General features: G+C 37.3%; 1 protein-coding gene across 1 annotated transcript in view; it reads right to left on the bottom strand.

Annotated features, from left to right (window-relative positions):
• Nucleotides 1-22944, bottom strand: part of INSC (INSC spindle orientation adaptor protein) — a 136840-nt gene that overhangs the window by 49835 nt on the left and 64061 nt on the right. The window contains exons 4-7 of the mRNA XM_061999662.1: nt 13790-14135; nt 12025-12077; nt 8336-8459; nt 4465-4578 (exon numbers count right to left, since the gene is read on the bottom strand). Coding sequence (XP_061855646.1) covers nt 4465-4578; nt 8336-8459; nt 12025-12077; nt 13790-14135 — 637 coding nt within the window. The remainder of the gene's footprint in view (nt 1-4464; nt 4579-8335; nt 8460-12024; nt 12078-13789; nt 14136-22944) is intronic.

Raw genomic sequence — 22944 nt, 5'->3', positions numbered from 1 at the left:
ACCTGCTCAGCCTAACAAAAATATATACCAATTTTTATATAAGAAAATTAGAATTAGACAAACTTAACATCTGAATATATTTTCAAGATAGAAGTGTTATACTATGTCTTTGTGCATGTAATCTTTTTGAGATCAGTAAAAAAACAGTAAGCTTACTGAGGTTTTATAAGAGTAAAATGTATTTCTCGAATCGTAAGAGGTGTACATGTATCTGAATTAGTTATTTTATGTCTTGTACTGCTATATATAGCCTACTGCAGGAAGACATTTCTGAGCCTTTAGATTTAAAAAGGCAATATACTAACAAAAAAGTTCTGGTTATATTTTTTCCTTCCACAAAAGAATATTTCACCCAAGCAGTAATTAAATTAGCTAAAAATCTATAGAAAAAGTTATTAAGGTATTATCCCCAAACCCAAGGTAATTGGGGTGTTTATTTGTTTATTTATTCAGTTATCAGTTTGAAAGTCCCAGTTCAGTGGAACTGGTGATGGTCCAATTCTCTGCTTTAGTCAGAAGTTTAAGCAGAAGTTTGTGGACAACACTAGTAAAGCTTAGGTGATGCTGGCACATTTGCTCAAGGTTTCTGTATGACAAATGGCTGCCCTGCTTTTTTCTCTGATAGACAGGAAGGATTTATCACTGCATTTGTCAGGAGGAGATCTAATTGTTTATTTTGTGACCTGTGTGCCACTACCAAGCTGTAAAGTACTGATTACTAGTAATGATTCTATGGCTTTTCAAAAACACTCCCCTCACTGGAATCTCAGGATTCCAAAGGATTTACCCATCTTTTTCCAGATTTGTCCCCTGCATCATTTGCAATAAAACTACTCCATCTAACACGGATGGAATTGGTCAAATGAATAAATACACCAAAAAAAAAATAACCAAACCAACATAAAAGAATTGATCTTTGATTGCTTTGTTAATTGACTTGCACTTTTCCAAAAGCTCCCAATATGTCTAAGCATGCTTTTATTTATCCTTTTCAGACTTTTGGACATTTTCAGTTTCTGGCCAAATAACATATGAAATGCTGGTCTCTCTGTGAAATTCAAGTTTCACCTGGGAGAGGCTTCACATCCTCTGTGAAGCAGTATCTGAAAGGCAGGAGACCTCTTTACTGCTTGATGGCCTACTTCTCTCCTATATTGAATTAAAAAGAATTCAGTTTTGCGTGGACATCCTTAAGATGTTATTCAGAAGGGCTAGTAGTAGATAAAGTCATCTAAAATACAATAAAAAAAGTTTGTGAAGGAGGTCTTGAGTATAAAAAGCCCCACTGTTCACAGTGAGCTGAGTGAATAAAGAAAGAAAAAGCATACAACTCTAAGGTGTAATATTTTGCAATTTCAACCAGAAAAGACTCAAATTTAACTGAATTCTCATCAAGTTTTTCCTGTGATGGAAGATAACATTTAAATTAGCTTTAAAGATGACTTCCAAAGAGGCCTTCACAGTAAATTCTTGCTAGAAAAGGAATGTACATACAAAGAAGTCCAAGATGCATAAGAAGCTTCTCAGAGCAAGAGATCTGCTGCAAATCCACATGGAAACCAGTTAAGTTTTCTCCAAAGAAGGGTGTGATAAACAGGTATGGCTACCTTTATTATCTTCACTTTCCTTCTCTTTCTTTCAGGAGACTATTATTACAGCATCCAGTCCAATACAAGTGATATTAGAGTCTAATTATCATCAGTGAAATGGATTTATTTACAAGGACTCTTTTTTATCACTCTACATCTTAGTTTCTATTTACCGGAACTCTGGAACTGATTTTTACCAATTCTTTTGATTGTAATAAAGCCAGATCAATTTAGAACAACTCTAATTTTTGAAAGATGCTCAAGTACACTCAAAATTTGTAATAGATGAGTTTTAGCATCCTCTTATGGTCTTAGTTTTAACAATAAGGCTTATTTGTACTTTATCATTTTTAATACAAAAGATCCCATGATCAAAATCTATAATACTATAATATATAACAATGCAACCCAAGATAATGATAGGGCAATTTAGTAACACTGTTTGATGATTAAAGACTTGAGGGACATTTGCCTCCAAGTTTGGGAAACTGATCTGCAGACAGAAACCTGAGAAACTTTTCCTAGTAGCTACAATAAATGCTCTACTTAGCTCTTCCTTTCTTCTTTTTGCTTTTAAAATTCTAAGCTGGTGGAGTTTCCAGTATGCTGCCACCAGTGTAGTTGCTTGTAGATGAATACTGTATATTATGGTTGAAAACTCACAGCTCAGCATTGATTCTATTAGCTCAGAATTCAAGGATATTTATTAATATCATTATTTAGACTTTCCCCTTAATTTCTTATCTTGCCCTTGCTACTACTCATCTGCGTTGGAGATTTTAGGCTTTATACTTCTGACAGTTACTGAGAACGATTGGGTGGCTGCCAGGGTGAGTCAGTAAACATGACTCCTTCACAGCACATTGCAAAGTTGCATGCCAAAAAAAAAAGGTCATAGAACATCTTCAGGTGGAATAAAATTATAAGGTGACACTTCAGCATAGGGGGCTAGCATTTCAATTTTTTTTTTCATTCTAGTAAAATACTGGTGAGAAAGGAGAGGGAAGGAGAGAGAAGGCTGAAATCTTTACCAAAATGTAAAGTAAGAAACCAGTTTGTATAACATTGGAGCTTTACAATGTTACCATGATTCTTTGTTTGCATATTCAAGATTTTGGTGTGGTTTAGAGTTTTAATTTATAGCTTAGAGCAGGAAAAAAAACCACCTGTGTTTCTCAAGTTCACCCATTGTCATGGAGAGTAAGATTACAAGGTTACATGGACAAATTTGATGAGTTTTGCTTTCACTATAAACAAATATACCAGTTCTTTGCCTACTTTGACAACTCTCGAGGGAACGTCTGTATATGTGGGGGGTTTTGAGATCTTCACAAAATTCCAGTCCATACTTACCCTCATGAAGAGTGGTGCAGTTCCAGATTTTTTTTTTTTTTTTTCAAATCAATGTGCACTTTGAGTGCCTTGGCTAATTATTGAAGTGACTGAGTTCAAAGCTGTGGTCTTTTACAATTCCACTGCTACCTTGCTCACTGATGCAGATAACTAAGACAATATAGAAACTGAAGGACGATGGTGAGTCAGGACAAGTGTATTTTACAGTGCATAGAGGAAACAGATACACAGGACAGGTGGTGGAATGACCACTGTAATTTGGCAACCAAAAACATCTTACAGTTCTTTGCATAAGTTAATGGATTTTCATTACCATGACACATCCAGGTTTTAGCAATAAACTAATTTAGTAATTTATGGAAGGTCAGACTTCACTTCTGCTAAATTAAATTGCTATGGAACTCACATGATGATAAAAAGCACAATTTTTCTCAATTTGTTAGGTGTGCACTCCTTCGATACTCAATATTTTAACATTGTTTGTGGATACCACTGAGTGGAGCTCAAATACCAATTTAGAAAAAATTAAACTTCTCAGGCTGTTGCCAAGGTCCCACTACACATTTCAGAGTTTCATTCACATTCTAAGGCTTCATTCACAGCCTTTACAACAGAGCAGTACCTATTAATAGTGCAAATATCCATTTAAAGGCAGATCTGAAATAAAGTTAATTAAATGCTGCTGTTTAACCTTAACTCTGAGCAGGACAAGTGAGTTGCAGACCACTTCACAAGCAGAAGCTTGGTAAAAAAGAGGGGTTTTTTATTTCAGTATACATTATGGTTATGATTATCTTATCCTTGACCTCACACAATTACCTGCCTTGCCTACTTTTTCAAGATCCAAGTGTTCTCAAAGATGCAAACTCCACAGGGATTACCAGTATCTTTGGTCTTGGCAGAATGATTCATTTAAAAGTTAGCAACAGCTACTCAGTAAATGAGGACACACACTGCCAGAATTGTAATGAGATTCTTCTGTAAAAGAAAAAGTATTTCTAGAATGATATCTTTAGTAATATTTCTAGTTTCCTCTACACACAGAGCTGAAGAGGTCCTGCTGTTTCTCTGTGTAGTCAGCCATGTGCATTGCCAATCATTGAGTTTCTCACCACTTACGAGGCTGATACTTAAAAACCACTCTCAGTAGAGACATTAAAAAGGTGACCAAGATGCTGAAGGGAGTAATAATATTCCATGTGGCACAAAAGACAACTCTAGTTCAATCAGTGTTCAGAAGCCTATTGGAGCTTACCACCCCACTGCAGCTGCCTGCAGGATTCAGGGAGTTGCAGGCTGAGGTTTTTTTAATCTAATATGATAATTGTGGCAATGACTGCTGAGTAAGGCTCGTAATCTCAGAATAAATTTTGTTGGTTTTTGACTTACATTAGTTGAGTCCTGCAATACAGAAGTTTATTTCATACTGTACATTTCCAAAATTGCAACCACTACCACGTTATGTAGAAGTAACTCACTTGTATTACTAGTTTACTTTGAATAAATCTATATATCCCCTTACCTTAGCGATGATACGGCACAGATGAGAACCTTCCTGGGTAAGGCTGAATAAACTACTAATCGCTGACTCAGTGATGTACATACTATCCGACAATTCTATTTGTCTCAGCAGGTTCTGTGTGACATAAGATAAATATCATTTTCTTCCAGAGAAAAACATTAGCATTCTATTTAAAGATAAGTTGGAGTAGAAAGTCTAGCTCATATAATCCGTACCATCTTGCTTGTCACCCAGAGAAGGAAAAAACCAGGGGCAGGAGTCAGGCTGGTGACACTAACACATTTATCATTACATTTGGATAGACATAATAAAGAATAGTGATATTTAAAAATAGTATGAATTGAGGTAAGAGAACACCCAGTAAAGAACTCTTCAGCTATTTAGTAAATAATTATTGGCCTTGGACAGGGATTGAACTAAAGTTTCCAAAAGAAAACTAATCATCTTAGCATAAAGGCTGTATCATAACATGATACAAGATTTCCACCATTTTTATGAGGAATATTGCTCTAGCCTTTCTAAGTCTACTTCCTAAGGCTCTGGGTTCATCACTATTCTCAGCCTACATAGAAAATGTTATTGACCAGTACAAGGAATTCTTATAGAGGAATACAGTTTCCTTCTAATACAAAATAGGTTAAGTATTTTTATCTTTGTAAATAGTTAACTTGCTTTTGCATGTGTGCCTTTGCAGCTTCACAGAGAAAAACAGCTATCAGAAGAATATGTTTGTTTAATTTTACTCTTTCCAAAAGTATATCCAATCATTAGATGAAGACCTAATTATATTTACTAGGAGGAAGAAGGTAAATATTTTTATATTTAATTCAATTTTGAAAGACATATAAGGAAATATACCACATTTTAGTTATATATCTAAAATTCTATTCTATTCCCCTTTAAGAGGCTCTGTTCTCTCACCTTCAGCATTAGAAAAATATTCCACAAAAGACATAAAAGCTCATACTTTGCCATGAACTTATCCTGAGTAAACTCTTGATACATTGATTAGAAACAAAAGCTCTTGAGTATACAATTTAAGCTGTGAGTTCTAGAATCTTACACAGACACTTAGTGTGTTCCAGAGTAGCAAACTACCCACAGACAATGTGGCTGTATGGCAGAAGTAGGTGCACAGCCTGGATGAACGGCTTGGAAAACAGTTCTTTAAAATGCTTTTATTAATAACCTCTAACCTAAGTCAATGACCTCTGTCACATAAACACACGTGAAATGGTGCATAGTAGTTAGTTCTGCTCCCTTAAAATAAAAAGGGACCATGATTTCAGGTGCCAAAAGGTAAGTAGATGCCTTTAAAGTGCCCAAAGACAGAAATACTAGCCATGAAGAAGCCCTTTTTAGAATAAAAAGAACAAGCATCAGAATAATCACAACCTACTCATTGAATCGGCAATATGCAAAATTACTTGCACATTTCAACTCATATCTGATGTTTCAAGTAGTTCTCATAAATCCTAAGCAAAGCTCATTAGCAACTAGCTTTTTAGTTTAACCATTATTCTGCAAATACCTGCTAGCAATAATATTTTAAACTCTAAGAAGGAATGTTTATGTACGAGACATAACATTTTTTTTGTTATCTTCCTGCATCAAGGTATGTTAGAATTTAACCAATACCATGCAAATATTTTGGTTTAGCATAACAATAAATAATATTTAACTATTTCCTCTTCACCAAGACTCTCATTCCCTTTTTTTCTCCAGGGACAACACAAAACTTCAGCATAATACCTCTTCTAAAATATGGTCGAGTTAATTGAATATAATTACATTTGGTGGGTTTTATTTGAGGAAGATTAGAGGATACAAAGGGATTTATAATGAAAACTCAAGAAAGAAATCAGTATAAGTCGAGACAGATTGGTTAGATTTGCAAGTTGTAACTATTTCACAGATGGTCTAATGAAAAGAAAAATAATGTATTTGTAGTCACAGACTATTTACTACATTTAATCACCACTGGAAACTATACATCATATGCACAAGTTACACACGTACATATAACCTGGACACAACACTATATTTTGTCACTGCTTCCTAAAGTCTAAGACATGCACTGGTTAAAATATGTGCTGTGATCATACACTTGCACAGCTTCTAAAAACTTTAACTTTTAACCAGAGTCATTGAGACTGGAGAAAGGCCAATGTCACTCCAGTCTTCAAAAAGGACAAAATGTAGGACTTAGGAAACAATAGTCCGGTCAGCTTCACCTCCATCCCTGGAAAGGTGATGGAACAGCTCATCATGGATACCATCTCAAAACACATGAAGGAAAAGATGGTCATCAGAGGGACTCATTAATGGACTCATCAACGAGAAATCCTGCTTGACTAACCTAATAGCCTTCTATGAGAGCATAACTGGCTGGCTAGATGAGGGAAGAGCAGTGGATGTCATCTACCTTGACTTCAGCAAGGCTTTTGACACTGTCTCCCATTACCTTCTCATCAAAAAACTCAAGCGGTGTGGGCTGGATGAGTGGATGTCATGGTTTGACATGAAGTTGTTTCTGGTAATGGGGAAGGGGCTGTAAAGATGGCTCCTCTAAGAAGCTGCTCTCAACTCTCCCCAGCTCTGAGCCTCCATGACCACTTTTTAAGAAGAAGCCAGAAGAGGAGGGATCTTCCTGTCCCTTCTTTCTTCTATCACTTCTTCTTTTCCAGATGGTCGTGGTGCAAGGAGTTGGAAGAGAGAGAGAAGCAACTATATGGACTCCAAGGTCAGTGAGGGAATTGAGGAGGAGGTGTACTAGAACAGAGACTCACGTGCAGTCTGCAGAGAAGACTGGTGAAGCACTGAATTGTTTGCATTTTGTTAAAGATCCCACATCAGGGACAGTGACTCATTTCATTAAAGACCTGGCATCAGGGGCGGTGATTTTCTTCATTAAAGACCCTGTGCCAGGGGCAGTGACTATGGCCAGAGGAGGCCGTGTCCTGTGTGAGGGATCCTATATTCACAGAAGATGTCCCCCCCCTGCCCTGATGAGGCCTCATCTGGAGTCTTGTTCTGGGCTTCCCAGCTCAAGAGGGATAGGGAACTTCTGAAGAGAGTTCAGAGGAGGCCTACCAGGATGATAGGGGACTGGAGCATATTTCTTATGAGGAAACACTGCAAGATCTGGGACTGTTCAGCTTGGAGAAGAGAGACTGAGAAGGGACCTCATTAATGCTTACAAGGTATATGTCAAGGGGATGCGGCAATACTTTTTTCTGTAGTGTCCAGTGATAGGACTAGGGTTAATGGACAAAAACTGGAACACAAAAAGTTCCAGTTAAAGAAAAACTTCTTCACTGTAAGGGTGACAGAGCACTGGAACAAGCTGTCCAGAGAGGTTGTGGAGTGGATGGAGGAAAACCTTCTCTGAAGATTTTAAAAACCCACCGGAATGTGTTTTTGAATGACCTGATCTAGGTGGACCTGTTTTGCCACGGGATTTGGACTAGATGATCTCTAAAGGTCCCTTTCAACCCCTACCATTCTGTGATTCTGTAAACCTGAGACACTACTTGTAAAATTTCTAAAGAAAAGCAGTGGTTGTATGATAGGAAGAGAAAAATGTGTTCAAAGGTCTTATTAACAAGACGTCCAGAAATTAAACACCTAGAAGACATATCAGGAAAAATAAGTAACATAGTGAGCAACTAGATCATTTTGTTCTGGATTTGAGGTTATTGGAAGATTCAAGAATACAAACACCTAAATCTCTTTGCAAGATATTTGAATTATTGATCACATGTTAGTGGAAAACTGAGAGCTGTAATTCTAATCCTCTTAATGGATGCTCTCCCTTAAGATTCAACAACTTTGAAAGACTTTATAGTTTAAAAAAAAAAGCCCAACTAACCTGTGCTTCATGTGTTAAAAACAGCTCTATCAACTGGCCAAAATGCTGAGCAACAACAGTAAGTGTTTCACTAATACAAGATTTCATGGACTTCAGTATTTGTTCATCTTCAGTTTGTATGCACCTGAAAAGAAAGAAAGAAATGGAAAAAATGCAACGGATAGCAATTTCTTTATCAAGTCAATTGTCACAGGTGAGCTCTGTGTTAATAATAGGAATTCAGCTGTTCACAAGGACAGATTTTAATCAAAGTTTTGTCTACATATATTATGTACACCAAAGGTCAATAGTGGACCTTACTAATTTTGGCATCATAATTTACTTCAGACTTCAGGCCACATTTTGCTGCAGATGCTATGTGTTTATACCAGTGTAATTGTGCTATTTTCCACTTACGCTAATAGTCACTCTAGGATTCCTGCATTTTAACTGCAGCTGTGTATATCCATTCATCTTTCATGACCAAATAAGTGCTTTCAATAATTTGCATTTCTTTGCCTTCTTTTCCATAGTTTAATGATAGCAAAATAAGTACCCAAAATGGATGTGTTCCAGGTGAGTGAAGTTCATTTAAATAGTAAATTCAAAAGTAAAACATGGCCTTCTATGCAGAAAGTTTAAATGCAGCAGCTTTACAGAGCTAGTGTAACTGTCCTATAACCAGTGATTATTTGGCTGTTGCTAAAGATATTAGATAAAGATGCGAAACTTTATACAATTCCAAATAAATAACTAACATTTCCTCACCAAAATGCATCCATTTAATTGTCAAAATATATTCCATCCAGGTAGGTTATCATTATAGAAGATATAGTCTGGTTGACTATATGCACAAAAAAAAGGTGGAAAAGGAGGTAGGAGGCTTCCACGGTTGAGCAAGGATCTGCTGGGACAACTCAGGCAGAAAGCAGCCACCTATGAGAGGTGGAAACAGGGGCTGGCTGCTTGGGAAGAGTATAGGAACATTGCCAGTGCATGCAGGGGTGCAACTAGGAAGGCTAGAGCCCTTCTAGAATTACATTTAGCCAGGGAATTTAAGGATGGTAATAAGGCATTTTTCAAGTACATCAGCAGCAGAAGGATGGCGAGGGGGAATGTGGGCCCGCTGCTGAACACTGAGAGTGTCCTGGTGTCTGAGGATGCAGAGAAGGCCGAAGTACTGAATGCCTTCTTTGCTTCAGTCTTTATGGCCAAGGCCAACCCTTGGGAAGCCCAGTCCAGCAAGGATAATTAGAAGAGCCTGGACAGCAGAGGACTTGCCCTGGGTGGAAGAGGAAGAGGTTAAAGACTTGTTGGCCAAGATTAAGGCTCATAAGTCAATGGATCCTGATGGAATGCATCCTAGAGTGCTGAGGGAGCTGGCTGATGTGATTGCTAAGCCTCTCTCCATCATCTTTGAACAATCATGGAGGACAGGCAAAGTGCTTGAGGACTGGAGAAAGGCCAATGTCACCCAGGAAACTACAGGCCGGTCAGCCTCACCTCCATTCCTGGAAAGGTGATGGATCAACTCATCCTGAATGTTATCACTAAACATATGAAGGATAAGATGGTTATCAGGGGAGGTCAACATGGCTTCACCAAGGGGAAATCCTGTTTGACCAACCTGATAGCCTTCTATGAGGACATAATTGGCTGGCTAGATGAGGGGAGAGAAGTGGATGTCATCTACCTTGACTTCACCAAGGCTTTTGACACTATCTCCCATAACATCCTCATCAGCAAGCTCAAGCAATGTGGGCTGGATGAGTGGGACAGTGAGGTGGATTGAGAGCTGGCTGAATGACAGAGACCAGAGGGTGGTGATCAATAGCACAGAGTCGAGTCAGACGCCTGTGGCCAGTGGAGTTCCAAAGGGATTGATTCTGGGGCCAGTCTTGTTCAACATCTTCATCAACAACCTGGATGAGGGGACAGAGTGTACCCTCAGCAAGTTGGCTGATAACACCCAACTGGGAGGACTGGCTGATTCCCCAGAAGGCTGTGCTGCCATTCAGCGGGATCTCAACTGGCTTGAGAGTTGGGCAGAGAGGAACCTCATGAGGTTCTACAAGGACAAGTGCAGAGTCCTGCATCTTGGAAGGAACAACCCCATGCACCAGTACGGGCTGGGGGTCGAACTGCTGAAGAGCAGCTCTGCAGAGAGAGACCTGCGAGTCCTGATTGATAATAAACTAAATATGAGCCAGCAATGTGCCCTCGTGGCCAAGAAGGCCAATGGCATCCTGGGATGCATCAAGAAGAGTGTGGCCAGCAGGTCAAGGGAGGTTCTTCTCTCTCTCTGCTCTGCCCTGGTGAGGCCTCATCTGGAGTCCTGTGTCCAGTTCTGGGCTCCTCAGCTCAAGAGACACAGCGAACTTCTGGAGAGAGTCCAGTGCAGGGCCACCAAGATGATCAGGGGAATGGAACATCTTTCATATGAGGAAAGGCTGTGGGAACTGGGGCTGTTTAGTCTGGAGAAGAGGAGATTGAGGGGAGATCTTATTAACATTTATAAATATCTAAAGGGTGGGTATCAGGTGGTTGGGACATCCCTTTTTTCTATAGTAGCTAGCAACAGGACAAGGGGTAATGGGATGAAGCTGGAACACAAAAAGTTCCACTTAAATATAAGAAAAAACTATTTCATGATGAGGGAGCCCTGGCACAGGCTGCCCAGAGGGACTGTGGAGCCTCCTTCCTTGGAGGTCTTCAAGACCCACCTGGACATGTTCCTATGCAACCTGATCTAGGTGAACCTGCTTCTGCAGGGGGATTGGACTAGATGATCTCTAAATGTCCCTTCCAACACCTACCATTCTATGATTCTAAGATCTCTACTTACCTAGTAGGTCCCTTTTTCAGCTTTAACTTTCACCCACCCAGATTAACTTTTTGTCAAACAGACAAGGAGGGAAAGGGCTGATTTAAGGCAGACACTGTGAGATCAGAGCTCTCATTAAATTAGTGTGTCTCATAGTAGACTATAAAGTCTGAGCTGTGTGGGTTTGGCAAAAAGCTATCGTGCTTGCAAAATGTTCTTTCCTGATAATTAGATGGTGCCTTTTTCCCTGATGATCCTTTGAGTAGAATGACTTGCATAGTGTTTAAAGTAAATCGAAAGACTGATTGAACTATGCTGGAGGAAAAAGGATAGCTTATGGTGGGGAACCATCATGAGAAGATTATATAGTGATTCTTATTTTTCTAGTTTCAGCATTCTGGACTACATGGAGCTGAGTAAACCTACAACTTCAATTGAAAGGAACGTGCATTTGTTTTGATTTAACTTACTAATACATGGAGATAGGCACACAGGAACATGCCGTGCGACAGTCTAACAATGTATTTTCACACCAGCTGAAATCTTGGCTCCAAAAAACTTGACTTGAAGGGAACTTTGTCACTAATATCATTAGAGCCAGACTGTCTCCCTTGATGTCTAAAAGCCCCAAAAAATCCACTTGCATGCAGCTTTGTGTCTATGCCAAGCTCTTTGTGCAACTGCAGATCACACCTTTCATTAGGATGCAGTTTAGATGAAAGGAACTCATTTCACTCACTAGAGACTGACATTTAGAAAGCCTTTCAGACCTGTGGGGGCCTAGTTAAAACATTTGAGGGTATCAGTGAATTTGTATTTCTTATTAGAAATTCTACAACATAATAAAACATCAAAATGTATATTTCAACTAGAAAACTTAAATTACCTTTCTGTGAATGCTGTAAATTCTGAACATTTGTCTATTAAAAGTGTTTCAAACTGCAGAGAGAGAGAAAATGGTTTTAAAGCAATATCCATACACACAATTGCTTTTTTTAACAAAATAATGCTTGTATGTAATACTCAGGTGAAAAACCCCCAGAAACATATTACTTCACATGGACTTTTCTGGATGAGTAGAGATAAAATGGAGATCTTAAATGGATGGGAATGTTTATCTGCTTGAAGACAGGAAGGGTCTGCAGAGAGACCTGGATAGGCTGGATCAAGGAGCCAAGGCCAGTTGTATAAAGTTTAACAAGGCCAAGTGCCAGGCCCTGCCCTGGGGCCACAACAACCCCATGCAATGACACACGCTTAGGGCAGAGTGACTGGAAAGCTGCCCAAAGAAAAAGGACCTGGGGGTATTGGTCAATGGCCATAGGAATATGACCCAGCAGTGTGCCCAGGTGACCAAGGCAGGCAGTAGCATCCTGGTTTGCATCAGGAAGAGTGTAGCCAGCAGGACTATGGAAGTGGTTATTACCCTGTACTCAGCATTCATGACAGCTCAAATATTGTGTTCTGGTTTGGGCCTCTTGCTGCAAAAGGGACACTGAAGTGCTGGAGTGTGTCCAGAGATGAGCAATGAAGCTGGTGAAGGGTCTGGAGAATAAGTCCTTTGAGGAGTAGCTGAAGGAAGCTGGCTTATGTAGTCTGGAGAAAAGGAGGTTGAGGGGAGGAAGACCTTATCACTCTCTACAACTACCTGAAGAAAGTTGCAGTGAGACAGGGATCAGACTCTTTTTCCCCAAGTAACAAGTGAAAGGACAAGATAAAATAGCCTCAAATTGTGCCGGGGAAGTTTAAATTGGAGATTAAGAAAAATTTTTTCACTAAAATGGTTGTGAAGCATTGAACTGCTGCCCAGGGAAATGGTTGGGTCACCATCCCTGGAGGTATTTAAAAGACGTGTACACGGCACTGACGGATATGGTTTAGTAATGGGCTTGGCAATGTTAGGTCAGCTGTTGGACTTGATGATCTTAAAGCCAACCGAAACAACTCTATGATTCTATAGAACTAAAGTTAACAAAAAAGTGATATTTGCTACACCATGAATGGAAAGGAACTCACAGAAAGGGTGTCTAATTTTTTTAGTCCAGCAGTCATCAAAATCAAAACTTTTTTCAATATAATTGTCAATATCATTAACATTCAGAATCAGGCCTATGATCAAATGATTCAAGAATCTTTCCATCACTGAAAAGGGATTAGAAAGTCTTAAACAAAGTATCAATATCCGCATGTAAAGATTTCTTACAGATTATTTAAAGTTTTAATTAATACAATTTTGTCATGGTTTTGTGTGGAGCTGTTCCTGGTGATGGGGAAGGGGCTGTAAATATGGCTCCTGTAAAAAGTTGCTCAAAACTCTCCCCAGCTCTGAGTCAGACCCACTTCTGCGGCTGAGCCAAGTAGGCACCTCCACGATCACTTTTTAAGAAGCAGCCAAAAGAGGAAGGTGGTTCTTGTTCCTTCTTTCTGTTTTTTCCAATTGGTGGTGGTGCAAGGAGTCGGAAGAGAGAGAAGCAACCATGTTGACCCCAAGGTCAGTGAGGGAAGAGAGGAGGAGCTGTGCTGGAGCACAGACCCCCCTGCATCCTGTGGGGAGGAATCGTGGGTTTTTTTTCCTTTTTCCCAGCTCAGCAAAACCACAACAAATTTTAAAAATCAACAAGACAAACATGGCATCAGGTAAGGCATCCTACCTGGTGCATTTCTTCTGAAGAATTCCTCGTGAATGTATTGTACTCATTTATCATTGAACGGACATGGCAGTTGACTCTTACTGTCATGCTGTGGACTCTTTGCCATCTATTCTTCTCCAGCTTTTGAGAAATCCTGGTCAACTCTGTGCTTATGATCCAAGCTCTTTTTAATAGCAGTTGCAAGTTATTACATGTGCTATATTGTGAGGAAAGGATAAGGTCATTTTGTTCATCCTTCTCAATGCTGATTGGTTTGGACTGGAGAATACACATACATTCACAGTCTGTCATCAATTTCAAATCTTCCATCCAACGCTGAACAGAGTCCACCTGAATCAAGTGCATACTAAAAGGCAGAGAAAGTGAAGGAAGAGTGATGTAAAGCAAAACAACCTTAAGATAACCACCTTCAAAAACATACAGTTGCATCCATTTACCAGGTTGTAATTAATTGACAAACAGCACATAATTGAATAATTTGCATGTATTAACACAGCAACATGCTTAGCTTTCTATTCCAAACATAGGCTTTGGTTTTCTAATCACCTTTACTCCATATACCTTGTTATAATTTTTTTTGTGAAAAATCAGTAGAGATTAAAGATAAATAAACAAAAGAAGTTTAGAATACACTTTTGGGGAAGATGTTTCTTGTACATTTAGAGTTTAGCATGACAAAAGAATAACGTCATGGGTGTGTTTGCTTGTTGTTTATGGGACTGAACTGTCAGCTTTTTCTGGACACTTCGCTTTAACAGTAGAAAATTAACAGAAGAGGTTTTACTTCTCAGCATCTCTCCAAAGTCCATCCACCCATTCTGACACAGCCAAATCAAGACATCAAATGACACTGTCAGCAATATCTGTTTCTGGCATATCACAAACCCTTAAATCTCAAGCTGGATTCTACTTCCTGACCAGTCCTTTACCATTATCCTTTTTTCTCACTGCTCTCTGTACAATTTGCACATCTGACTTTCATAGTACATTTTTGCATTACAGCAAAAATTATGTGAACTGGTGAGGCTGAAAGAAACTCCTTGATGAGTAAACCTTGACACAGTGACATTGGGCATGCATTTTGTGTTCTTGTATCCTCCAGCTAGTAGAATGTGGTACTTGAGACAGTAACTGTACTGAGCTTATCTTTCCCAGAGCTTCGAGGTAGAGTTGTGTAGATTTTTTTTCTTATACCGAGATACCTAGTTTCTAATAAAAAACCCTTAATTCTCACCCCAATCATACACACATACAGAGATGAATTTTATTAGACATCACTAGTGTGATTAACATCTCTAACAGTATATAAAGGGCAGATACAGGACCTCAGGTCATATAAAGATTGCACAACTACCTTCATCCTTACCTACCTTGTCTTGCAGAACAGGCTAGGAACTCTGTGTTTGTTTCATTTAGCTTGGAAAATTCCTTAGTGCCAGTAATATCTTTGACTCCCTGGAAATTTGCTCCCTATCTGAGGAAATCACTGCTGCCTCTTGCAGTGTCTCAGCCAGTCTGCACAAAATCCAGACCCAAATTTGGATTTTGATTCTTGCCTAGCACACCTAAGGTTGGATATTTGGTTCCTTTTTCAGGGGGGAGCTCCCAAAGGAAAGAAGCATCATGTCTGCCAAAAGGTCCCATCTTACCCTTGTTTCCAAACCAAAGGCAGCACAGACATGTTCTATTTCCAGAAGTGATACATCTATATTTTTAACAGAAGGTCCAGGTTATTTCAGTTTACATTCCCCCTCCCCAAACCTCATAAGAGATCAGTTCCTCTGGTAAATAGATACATGCATATGTATTTTTTTTAAATAAATATCAATAGTAAATACAAAATAAGTGTACATATAGATATTAAAAAGCTAAGAAAAATTTGCATAGAGCTAAGCTAAAAATGCAGGATTTCTTGTTAAGAAGAAAGCCTTATTGTATCTTTAATTGCTTAAATTTTCCTTATCTTTATGCAAAATCTTAAAAATAAAATCTCATTGTTGCTGAAATTAACCATGGTTGCACTAGTAAAGACTTAATTTATATCTGTCCCCCACTAGGCCCATTATATCCCCTCTCAGCAAAACATCATTCAAAGTCAAAGAAAAGCAGGAGTCCAAGAGTTCAATGAATCACTACATATCTCTTTCCATAGCATATGAGATTTTGATTTTTATTTGTCTAAAACAGTTTCTGCAGAATTTATAAACACAAGCACAACCAACATATGTAATATTTGCACTCACAACACACTTCCAAAAACGTGCACTTTTATCAGCAAAAATTTTGGATTTCTGATCTATAATGAAGATTTTTTTTTTCTGGCAGTTTTCATCAGCTGAAGACTCAGTCTCAGTTGTTTGCAAGTCTTCTTAACATTATATATTTCAAAAATTTTGTATATCCTCCTCTAGTGAAAGATGGATTGATACTAAAGGATTCAGAAGAAATGAAGATGAAAGGTAAAGAAGAAATCAAATTAAGTGAAAGCAAGAGAAACTTGACTTAATTATCTGTTTCCAAACTTTTGTTAATATCTTCCAGGTACTCTGACAGTGTAGTGAATTGTTATCTATCCTCTGGATACATGCTGCAGTTTTAAAAGATGTACTTTTGACACAGTGTAACATATTTTTTATTTCTAAACAACACTATGGCAATTGATTGCTAGCTCTAGTTAATAAGTACATATAAACTTCTACATTATAAATTTAAATGGAAAAAATCCTAGAATAGGAGGTTAGTCAGAAAAAATAAAAAAACAACAACAACAAAAAAAAAATCACTCATATTTCCCTTACCGGCAAAAGTTAATCTTCACTCTGAGGATAAAAAAAAATGGCAGAGTTGTACAAAAAAGGTACAGACATTAAAGAAACTCTCCTTGTTTGCCTCTATTCCTACTAATCCTACTATCTACAGAAGTATAACTGCAGAATTTAGAATGTACAGTCATCAAAACTTAATCTTCCTTAACTCACAACAGTGACAAAAATAATACCACTCACCCCTTTTCAGACAGAGAGACCACAGATAACTCCTATCACTCACTATGTCAGCCTTTCTGAGATGTTATTCTATAAAATACACATATGTATCATGATTACTCAAGTGAAATACATAAATGATTCACCTTCATCCACATCTCCCTGTATTTACAGAAAATCTTCCTAAGCAGATTAATTTGTAGACTAACTTTTTAGATATTCGAGTAGGGAAAGCACAAAGTGTGATCATTCCTAATTAGCAATTAGGAATTGTATTACAGAGAGCATTCACTGAACTCGAAAAACAAGCTGAAAATTTCCATGTTGCCTCTGCATTACTGAAAAAAAAAAAAAAAACCTACGCCTACAAAATAAAAAACAGCCATAATGGGCCAGATCAAAAAAAAAAAGAACCCTATCTAGCCCATTATCCTGCTCCCAACATAGCCATTAGGAGACACATAAGGAAAGATTACAAGAGGCATGGCATGAGCTGAGCAACCTCCCCTTCCCATCTTCTGGCAATTAGTGGTTTAGGAACTTCCTAAGCCACAAGTTGTGTCTGAGCAGGATGTTTTCACAATTCATGAAACAAAAGTAGCCATTAATCCCTTTTTGAACTCAGTTAAACTTTTGGCCTTTACAACATCTAGTGGAAGTGTCTCACACTGTTTGATTATGTTTTGTATAAAAAAAAGTGTTTCTTATTGTTTGTTTCAAACTTGCTGCCTGGAGATGTTAACACAAGCTCTTTAGCTCTTGTATACTATGAGATATTGAAATTATAGTTTCGCATTCATCCTCTTCTTGTACTTCATTATTTTATTTGCTTTACCGTATCTTCTCTCAGTTCCCATTTCCAGGGCAGAAAAACTCAGTTTATCTAGTCTGTCACCATGCAGAAATGATTCCACTCCTCTGATAATCTGTTTACTCTCCCCAGCTTTTCAAAAGGCCTTTTCCAGTTTTCCTATGTCTTCTGATGGCAAGAACAGCATGCAATATCTGAGATTAAGGTAAATTGTGGATTTATATATTTTAATTACTTTTTCCGCACTGTCTCTCCAAGAATTCTTAAAATTAAACTTCTTTTTAGAATTTTCTAGACAGCTGTTTCTTTTTTGCCTTCCAGAAATCTTATTTGTTTTCTGAACCTCTTCCATGAGCGATAACACATATTTTAGGAGTTCACTAGCCCATACCTATGATTAAAGAGATTGTTCTTTAGTTCCTTTCCCCTCCTCAAATGTATTATTTTATGGTCACTAACATAGAATTTCTTCTGGTATTTTACATATCAGTGATTCAATATTGTAGGTTTGGGGTTTTTTTTGTCTGCACATTAAATTAACCTGAACAGTATTGCATCAGCAGGAAATGTTGTTGTCCCGCTATTATATCTATTTTGAGGTCATTAAATACATTAAGCAATATTAGTTTAAACATAATGGACTTTACTAGTGTGATTTTCTGTTTAACTGAGCAACAATAGCTGGATAACCGGCAGAGATAGTGATGTATATAAACAGTAGCTCCCCAGAAGCTAAAATTTCTGCATTTAGTGTGTCATGGCATATTAACAACAAATCAGTTTATCTAGACCCTACACTATAAAAGCAGCATTTCATAAAATAATGGACTGCAAAACAAAAATTCAAGAAAAAGTCTCCAGCATTTCTTCAAACTCATTCTGGTTTAATTGAGGTTGTAAAATATTTGATGAAGTTTTCAATAACATTTGACTGAACTTGAGTAACTAGCAATTTAAATACTCTGAATTCTAGTGTGCTTGCCAAAATAACAGGTTTTTAAAAATTGTGTTATTTTGACAAAATCTTTTGGCATCACTGGCTGAGACTAACAGCATGTTAAAAGCATATTATAAAAGCAAGATTCCCAGACCTTGTTTCATGGAGATATTTCTGCACTATATAACACAGACCAGACATTTAATCCTGGAAAATGTTCCTATAAAAATATTCCCATTTTAAATTTCTAAAAATAAGCATATCATATTCAGAGTTCTGCTATCAATATTTCTCTTCTCTTTTTTTGTTCTTTTCTATATTCTGGTAAGCAATTTAACTAATGAATCACCAGATCTTTAGCATGGACAAGAAGGATTGACATCTAAAGTATTGCTCTGTCTCATGCAGGTGCTACATGAATTAAAAAATTAAGAATAACTAAATCATGTGTTTAAAAGTTCCAGTTTGGAGTTTTCTACTACAATTTTACTGACAGTTCATATACTTCTTTTTTAAATTACAAATGTTATAATGGAAAAGAGTTGTACCTCCATTTTAGCACTGAGTTTTACTAAGTGCAAAAGTTTCATGTTTTATAACATTGTGTTGAAGTTTGAGCTGATCTATTTGCATGAATAATTCCAGTTCTCATATTCATAAAGTGTAAAGACTTCTGCTCCGTTGAATTATGCATTTGAAGCTTCTTAGCCTTTTCATCCATTTTCACCTGTTATGGCAGATTTATTACTAATCTTAATGATAGCATTTAGTACAGCTTCCAGATAAGTCTACGACGAAAGTCAATGCCAAGTCTTACAACTACACTCAAATTTATTATTCTAATTAGCAGTAGATAATTAATTGGCAACAAACAACTTCTTGAATGGATTTAACCCCCCTTTTGAATATAAATCATCTCTAATTTTTTTCTAATCCATCTTTTAAAAATTATTCATAGGTACCCAATATACTCAGGGCCAGTTTCTACATCAATACAATGGACAGCAGAACCCAACACTCAGTGGAAGGATTTAATGAAGAGATATTGAGACAGCTTTTATCCTCAAGTTGTTTCACATGATATTAATTGCATAAAAGAGCCTTGTAGATTTATGTTATTGTATTTGCACTGATTTTTGTAAAATTTTATAAAGTAAATTTTTATCAGCTAGCTAAAGTTCTGTTTTCCACTTAATTGCAAGGGGTTTTTTTTCTCCAGTAGAACATCAGCAATCCAAAATTACTAGGACAAAAAATAGTTTAGTATTAATTATTTAAAGCTTTAGAAAATACTGACAATAGCAAGTTAGTTAATAGTTTCAAAAAAAGTTAAATATATTAAAATGGTATTTTATTAAATATTTTATTTAAAAATCAAAATTTAAAATTTAAAATGGTATTAAAGATTTTACTATATTAAAATGGTATTTTAATTTGCTTCAATGATTACTCAGTCATTACAGTTATTTAAGTCTAACAACTTAGGCTCCAACCGGAGTCAGTAATAGACAATGCAATCTACATCTCTAAAACATTTCTCAAAACAAAACAATTGAAGAAAAGGTGTGCTGCAGTCAGGCAGATATCCTAAAGTGTAGTATGGAAAGCAAAACTCTGTTAGCCAGTATCAATCACCCTTTGATGTTTTAACATTTCCATTTACTTTCGGAGTAGGTTTAAAGTATAAAGAAATGTAGCAGAGAAAAAAAACACTAATTTCAGGAAGCAGTATGCCAATGGGCAGAATAAATTAAAAAATACTGGTAACGAAGTTGGAATTATTCAAAGATCAAAAGTAAAATAAAAAAGTATTATAACAGGAGTAATAAGTTAACTCTTTTGTTGACTATGGACATCTCAATATTGCTACTTTTCTGGTAACTGATATGTATGAATCTCTTCATCTGGCCTGACAACAGCAATAGTCCATCCTTGCCGTTTATTGAGACTTCAGTACAACCAAATTCAGTTTGCCATCTGTGCTCTGGGAAGATCAAGTTATACTCAAACCATCAGCCTGGTTAAGACCAGTGCTACTATAGGGAAAACACATTAAAATCACAAACGACTTATGCCTTGTTAAGCATCCATTCAGCTTTTGCAGGGAGGTCAAAAGACCAGTCTGTGAAAATTAGACTAAATATTTGTGGTCAGGCTACTGTATTTTCTGAAATCTAATGCCTTCGCCAATAGAGAAATGTCTATAAGCAAAGTAAAAACACTTGTAATATGTCAGCTATGATGTGTAAATTAACTATGGCTTTATTGCACCTATTTAAAAGGCCAAATAAATCATTTGGTGTTAAGTGCTGCACCAATGTTTATCTTGGATCTTTATGTTTTTCTGAGAAGTCTCCACTGTAGGTTGCACCTTTAAAAATGTCTGGAAATATACTATCCCAGAATTATTGGCACATATAGAACACAAGGAAGACATAATATAAAAATCACAGACCAATTCAGCTTGCTGGTTAACTTATGTAAAATCCAGGATAAGCTTATCATATATTCATTTTCTTTACATGGTTAGAGTGTAAGTATGGCCAGGTCCTTTCTGGCCTCTGTCAACTGAATAGTCAGAAGGCAAAGAACTAGTTTAAACTAGTCTGTGAGGAGCAACTTCTTTAATGTAAAGGTGAGGAACAGGCTGCCCAGAGAGGTTGAAGAGTCTCCTTCTCTGGAGGTTTTCAAAATCCATCTAGACATGTTCCTGTGTGATCTGATCTAGGTGGACCTGCTTTAGCAGTGGGTTGGACTGGATGATGTCTAGAGGTCCCTTCCAACTCCTACCGTTCTGTGATTCTTTGAAACTGGTTATGTTGATTTTTACTTTGTACCTGGTACATTACATTGCTAAAACAGTAGCTGTCTCAACATGCACACGAGAGATAGCGTTCACAGAAAGTAATGACAGAAGTAAAAGAGGACATAACTTATAAAAAGGAAGAAACTGAGACTGCTAATTGGCCTGCTCTCAGGCAAAGCTGAACAAACACTATGTTAATATTGTCACAATGATCACCAACTAAAATACATCTGAGGAATTTATATTTTTATAGTATTTTTAATTCACACTTACAATGAAATTTGTAGCATCATTATAAACTGGTGAATTGACCAAAATTTCCAAAGCCAAATTGTTTGGTGAACTGTGTGAATTTTGCAGTGAACTGGCAGAGGAAACCATTAGGGTCTCAGAACAGACTTCATAGGCTTTAATCCAACTTGAAGAATCCACCAGACTTACAAGTAGATAATTTTAGCCACTTTTACAATCCAGAAAATATGACAGATGGGGAAGAAAATGCCCTCCCAGTGGCATTGCTTCATGAGAGTCAATTTATGTTCAAGTGAAGGTGAGGGACTACCAATCTAAATCCAAAGCTCTTAGATCTCTTAATCCAAATGTGTCAGCAGTGTTACTGACATGATTATACATGTTTAATTTCAATCTGACTACTAGTAAAACTAGAAATGAAGGTGAACTTATCAAATTCTGCAAGTGAGACTCTGCAATGGAATTTTATTTTAGATATTGGTCTGTTTATTCTGTCTGTGCAGAAGAGAGTCTATTACTCATTAAATATCAGAGATAACCTATGTGAAACAGGACACTGATCATCATCTAAATTCCGTTTTCCCCCGCAAGTTCATTTCAGTAGTGCTATGCACTCCATCAGCTGCACTGGCCTGGATGTTCTCTGGGCTGAGATTTCTCGCTTAGCCAAACCTGACAAATTGTATGGCAGTTTTATGCTCTACACACAAAAAAATTAAAAATAGGATAAGAACATCCAATGAAATCTCTCTTAGATCAGCTCCTGTTTCTTTTTAATTATATTTACTGAATATCAGTGAAAGATAGACAGAAGTGTTATACATGAAGTAATCTTTTAAAAAATCTTTAAATCCACCGACCAAGCTTTGTGAAAGATATTGGTTCTTTTTTTCAGCATATTTCATCAGTAAGGATTCTCTTCATTCCTCAGGCAAATTGCTCTTATATGAGCTAGACGAAGTAGCCATTCCCTCCCTCTGAGGTTAGGTCCCGAAATAAGAAACTATTCTCCAATGCACAGACAAAAGCAAGGCTGAAGCAGCAAGATTTCATCACTCTTGTTCTCTTTGTAAAAGATAGCCTAGGTCTGGCAAAAACATGAAACAGTTCTAGTTTTTCTGAAAAAGTGGATACCAAAGCTGAGAGGTCTTAGCTTTCTGAACAACAACACGATCCATGACTTTGGACTGTGTTTAACCCACTGTAATCAGAAGAGCATAACCTGATGGCACATCATGAGGCAGATCTACTCAGAATATTTTTTGTTTCTATCAGGACTTAAAAGTTCAACTTGATGACTGAAGTATGCTGATAATCTTGAAGCGATGTTGTCATCAGCATACTGACGTACACACAAAATTCTCA

Source organism: Colius striatus, chromosome 7 (assembly GCF_028858725.1).
Source record: "Colius striatus isolate bColStr4 chromosome 7, bColStr4.1.hap1, whole genome shotgun sequence".
Classification (NCBI taxonomy): Eukaryota; Metazoa; Chordata; class Aves; order Coliiformes; family Coliidae; genus Colius; species Colius striatus.
This window is presented reverse-complemented; position numbering and strand designations above follow the sequence as displayed.